Here is a 6,093-nt window from a genome sequence, read left to right on the forward strand (position 1 = left end):
TTCTTTTTAATTTCTCTCGAATTTTATATATCTCTACTTATTATGCCAAAGTTGTACTCATATTATATAACCCACCATTACATTATTCATTTCCAAATAAAAAAAACATATAATAACTTTGATTAACCTACACATATATAAGATATTAAGATGGAATCCATAAAAGAATCCAAAGCATCCTTCTTCATCAACATCTCTATATTAATCAAAATACAAACAAGTTATATATAAACTAATAAACTTATATATGTATAGCTAACAATAATAATATTAATAAGCTTACATATACAGGACCATCTTCTCTACACCCTATCTATTCCTATCACCATCCCTACCCCCCTAACCCATCCCTCTATTAGCCACCGGCCCACTCTTCCTTTCACTAAAAGCTTCATTTGTACCCGGTCTATATATTTATATATACAACCTTTTTTTTCTTACCAACACATTCAATGAACTTATTATTATAAACATAGTCTAGACATGCTAAAAACTGTCAAGTACTTGCTTGGCTCGGCCGGACCTAGCGGCTACGGCTCAAAATCCACGGCAGAACAAGTCACAGATAACTGCGATGGTTTACGCTCTTGCACCGCTCTCATCACCGGTAATTTATCTTTTTTTTTGTAAGGGGTCGTTTATACACACACCGTCTGATATCAAATACTAGACTTTTCCAAACGACTGTCTGGTTAGAGGTCAGACAACCGTTTTACACAAATTTCAAAGTTTGACTGTCGTCTGAATATTGTTCAAATTATCGTTTTGACCAATAATTTTTGAAGTTTAGAGGGTTTTTTTAAAAGAAAACGACGGTTTGAGTGTTTTATGGACGGTCATTTGAAAAAAATATTTCAAAGTTTGACGTTTTTTTTTTAAAAAAACGACAGTCTGGGTGTTTTATTACCGTCGTCCGAATATTGTTCAAATGACTGTTCTGACTAATAATTTTCGAAGTTTGACGGTTTTCTAAAATAAAAAGAAAAACGACCGTCTGAGTATTTTTATGGATGTCCGTTTGACGGCGTGGTATTAGAGAGGACGGTGTAGTTAAAAAATGACAAATAATTTTCAAAGTTTTAACATTTTTTTTTCAAAACAATCAAAGTTTGAATGTTTTACCGGCGGTCGTTTATTGGCGTGACATCATATGGGGGGTGGTGTAGCTATATTAATCATGATCATGCACATGCACATGCACTCTCATCATTTTCCTATCATTATTATTTTAAAGAAAGAGAATCCTCTATTTTCTTCAGTTCAATGATTAACAAATAATAAGTTACAATTACTTGTATATATTTATATTAGTTATATTAACTTTTATTATAATTAGGTGCAACTTCCGGTATCGGGGCTGAGACGGCTCGGGTCCTGGCTAAGCGCGGCGTGCGGGTTGTCATACCCGCTCGTAACCTCAAAGTGGCCGAGGAGATGAAGAAACGTATCGAATCGGAGTTTCGTGATACTCGGGTTATTGTCATGTATCTTGATCTTAGTTCTTTGAAATCAGTCAGGCGTTTTGTTAAAGAATTTGAAGCTCTTAATTTGCCTTTGAATATCCTCCTGTAAATCAACTTTAATTCATTCACTGTTTTTCGACGTTGAAAACCAGTTATGAAAAACCGAGAAAACTACCACCAACCGATACACCTTTTGCTTAAAAAGAATTTTAGTTTTAAAATTAGTATTATAAAATCAATTTTAAATAAAAATATCGTTCACGAAGTTACATACATGTAACACATATAGTGTACATATACGTTACTTACGTGTTACACATATATAACTTGCTAGTTACGCATAGTTTTTTTTTCCTTTTTTTCCCCCAAAATATAATTAATAAGATACATAAAGAATGTAAAAATAAAATATACTGAAACAAAAAGTTAGTAGTTTTTTCGGTTTTCTTGTAATTAATTTATGGTTTTCTCATGATCTTTTTCCTAAATATCGTTTAAACTAATAAGTTATCGAAATATGTTAGCAACAACGCTGGAAAATTCGCATACGATCATGGGGTAACCGAAGATGGAATAGAGATGACGTTTGCGACGAATTATCTAGGTCATTTTCTTTTAACGAAACTATTGTTGAAGAAGATGATAACGACTGCGAAAACGACTGGAATACAAGGACGGATAGTGAACGTAACGTCGGGTATCCATTCGTGGTTTTCCGGTGACTTAATTCGGTCTCTAGGACAAATAACTCGAGATAAAAGGTATGGTACAATAATTGAAAATGGACAAGAATTTGCTCGTGCATGAGTTTGGTTTTGAATCACCTTTGTTTGCTAGTTGATCAGTTTAGAATATTCTACGGTAAGTTTCCATCTGATTGTTACATCATGAATAGAAAAACGTGAAAATATCAAACCGTTCATTTAACTTTTTTTTAAATGTTGACCGTAAATCCAGTAAACCCGCCTATTTAATAATCATTATCAGACTAGATTTTTCAAGCAATCAGGTCATGCCAATGTCGATATGTAGATATCGACATATCTACATATCATTTTAAGTTTTTAACCACTAAAAATAGACATTTTATCATTTTCTTATACACAAGTTATATAATTTAATGTACCAAATATAGTGAACTAGCTAGTAACTTATTCCATTTGAATACCACTTAGGTTTGACTATGTTAATTCACATAGAAAGCAGTGATGCATGATATATATTAAATTAAAATTAAATGTATGGGTTTGACTTTATCCTCTGTATATTTGTCTTGTGCTAACAACAGTCATTACGATGCAACACGTGCATATGCGATCTCGAAGCTGGCTAATGTTTTGCACACCAAGGAACTTGCTTGCAGACTCCAGGTATTATTATTATTAATAATAAGTTGGTCATCATGAATACCATGCCATATGATTCTGTATATATACTATAAATAAATAGCTAAAGAGAATATATTATTATTGCTAATTATTAAAAGAAAGTAACATTTTGTTTTGTGTTTGTTGTGGCAGATGATGGAGGCTAACGTGACAGTGAACTGTGTACATCCTGGGATTGTGAGAACTAGACTCACAAGAGATCGTGAAGGTTTCATTACAGGTAGTTTTACGGGTTCTGTTTATAATAAAATAAAATGTTTACATCCTTGGAAACAAAAGTTACGTTGGAGCATCGTCATGGTGTATAGTAGCTTCTAGCTTTATCGAAGCTATGAAGTTGTGTTACGCTTCTTATTGTGAATTGGTCTTCGGATTATCACGTCTCTAAGAGATCTAACCCTCGCCTACGACTTATTTTGAATGGCATACTTGACTTAACGGTGGTAAATTCGGGTAACAAATTAAGTTCCCACTTATAAAGTTTCTTCTTAGGGATTTTCAACTTATATAACCAAATTAGAACTTCACCATACGGACATTCTCGTTATTGTGTAACTCTTTGTTTTATCCAATTAAGACTTCGTACCCTTAAACTATATATTTTGATATAATTATTAATTATACGATTTAGAAAGTTATCCTGACTGATAGACTTTAGTAAAACATTCTTTACTTTTTGAGTCTAAGGTCGGTTTTAAAAGCGAGGAGCCATGAGTTGTTTCATGTGCTCTAGGTGAATGCAATATTCACCGACAATTTCTTGAAAAGAAAAGGGATATGTCATGACCAATTGGTTGACCGTGTATCCTCAATCTTATCAACATCGCTTTCGTTGAGGACTAACTACTATTAGTTAGTGTGTTGTCCTATTACCAAAATTCAAAAGTCTCATCAAGAATACTCTTGACTAATCCGCTCATAGTGGTGGGTCCTTCTATTTAGACGAAACCTAAACCTTGCAAAATTTTTAGCTTTCTTCGTATACTTAAATGCATCTATAGATCTTAACATTTTTTATATGTGATATTATAATTATATTTTGCTTAGTACATCAAAATTATTGTTTCTAAGTTTTGAACTTTTGAAATTATTAATCTTGCAGACTTGGTGTTCCTTCTAACATCAAAGTTCTTGAAAACAATTCCTCAGGTAATATGTCTCACTAAGGGTATGTTTGGTTAAAATGAATGTAATGAAGAGAGAATGGAATAGGAGAAAGAATGGAATGGACAAAGGAATGAAATGGATCATTACTATTCCTTTATCTTGTTTGGTTAATATATGGAAATGAAATGAATAATTACGTTATGTTGTTTGGTATCCGAAAAAAATTTTATGAATGAAATAGAAATAATTAAAATATTCCTCTCTCAAAATATATAATTTAAAAAAAAAAAACCTGAAATGACGACGGTGGTGGTAGCTCTGAAGATGAAAATAGTGGTGGCGGTCAGGCGGGGGGGGGGGGGGGGTGTCAAGCGATGGTAGCATTAGTAGTGATGGCGGTGTTAGGGTGGTGATAACGGTGGTGGTGGCCAGGCAATGATAGTGGTGGTGGCGGCTATGGTCAGGTGGCGACGGTGACGGTCAGGTGGCGACGGTGACAATGTTTGTTGTGGTTATGGCGACGATGGTGGCGGTGGTAGCTTGGGTGGTAAGGTGGTGGTGGTGTAGGTGGTGATGGCGACGGTGGTGGTCAGGTGGTGGTGGCGGCGACGGTGGTGGTGGTGGTGGTGGTGGCGGTGGTGGTCGGATGATGGTGGTGGTGGTGGCGGTGGCGGTGGTTGTTGTTAGATGATGGTGTTGTTGAGAAAGTAGGTTGAAGGAGGAATGGAATGAAAAAAAGGAAGGGGGTAGGAAGGAATGGTTTTGATGGAGTGAGATTCCATGTGTAATGGATGATTCCATTCCATTGTGCAACCAAACACCTCTTATTTCATTTCCACGTAAATCATTCCATTCCACCTGTCATTACTAGAGATGTTCAACGAAACCGGTTCCTGGAACCGAACCGGTGGACCCGAACCGGACCCGAACCGGTTCCTACCCGTTTTTTGTAGGAACCGGACCCTATCTGATTCAACCCGATGATCCGTGACCGGTTCTTGCATTTCTGAGTGGGGGCGGGTAGGAACCGGAACCGAACCGGAACCGGTTCTGGAACCGAACCATCCGGTTAGATAGGTTAGGGGTAAGAACCGGCCCTACTTTTTAGAAAAACGGCCCTACTTTTTAGAAAAACGGCCCTACTTATAATGGAAAAAAGTAGGAACCAGGTTAGGAACCGGTAAGAACCGGTTAGATAGGTTAGGGGTCCGAGGGTGGGAGAACCGGTTCGGTTCCCTAACCGGCTCGAGCCTGGAACCGGTTTAAAAGGGGGTTTTGAATATAGGAACCGGTTAGGAACCGGTTCCGGTTCCTAGTCCCAAACCGTTTTGAACATGCCTAGTCATTACTGCATATAAAACACTACCTAATAGTTAACATATCTACATTTTAAGATATTAATTCGGTACTAATTAATATATCATAACTTTGCATGTGCAGGCTGCTGCTACAACATGCTACGTTGCAACTCATCCAAATCTAAACAATGTGAGTGGAAAATACTTTGCAGATTGCAATGAAGCTTCAAACTCCGAAATCGGAAGCAACTTTAAAGAAGCCGCGCGATTATGTTCATTCTCAGAAATCATGGTTTCAACTGATATCAAGTCTATTTTTGCTCCTCCTCCTATGAATTAGATTAAGCATACACACAATACAATAATAATAATTTAAGAAGATTGAACTGCGGTTTTCGTCCCTGTGGTTTGTCCAAATCGGCGGTTTTAGTCCAATAGTTTCAAATTTATGATTTTCGTCCCTATGATTTCATTTCACTTGCAATTAAACCCGAATTCATTAACTCTGTTAACTATGATCGTTAAACCCATCAGGGTGCCCCTCACGTGAGGGCATTTTTGTCTTTTTTGTCTCTAAATAAACCCCAGTTGTAATTTGCAGACCTCGTCACATGAGGGGTTGGGGTGTGTTTTGGGAAAAAAGGACAAAACCGCCATTCATGTGAAGGGTATGCTGATGGGTTTAACGACCAGACTTAACAGGGTTAATGAATTCAGGTTTAATTGCAGATGAAATGAAACCACAGGGACGAAAATCGTAAATTTAAAACTATTGGACCAAAACCATAAATTTAGATAAACCACATGAACGAAACCCGCAATTTACTCGTTTAAAAA

At 36.5% G+C, this 6,093-nt stretch overlaps 1 protein-coding gene across 1 annotated transcript; it reads left to right on the plus strand.

Moving 5' to 3' along the window:
* Positions 1 to 288: 288 nt before the first annotated feature.
* LOC143548733 (short-chain dehydrogenase TIC 32 A, chloroplastic-like) lies at positions 289 to 5,819 on the plus strand. The gene is made up of 7 exons (XM_077039824.1): positions 289 to 607; positions 1,337 to 1,568; positions 1,988 to 2,224; positions 2,752 to 2,833; positions 2,984 to 3,071; positions 3,954 to 4,000; positions 5,399 to 5,819. Exons 1-7 carry the CDS (start codon positions 484 to 486, stop codon positions 5,594 to 5,596), a joined length of 1,008 nt encoding a protein of 335 aa, XP_076895939.1. The 5' UTR covers positions 289 to 483; the 3' UTR covers positions 5,597 to 5,819.
* Positions 5,820 to 6,093: the final 274 nt, after the last annotated feature.

This window comes from Bidens hawaiensis, unplaced genomic scaffold (assembly GCF_021521415.1).
Source record: "Bidens hawaiensis isolate Kalapana, Puna unplaced genomic scaffold, B.hawaiensis_p1.1 tig00015244_1, whole genome shotgun sequence".
NCBI lineage: Eukaryota > Viridiplantae > Streptophyta > Magnoliopsida > Asterales > Asteraceae > Bidens > Bidens hawaiensis.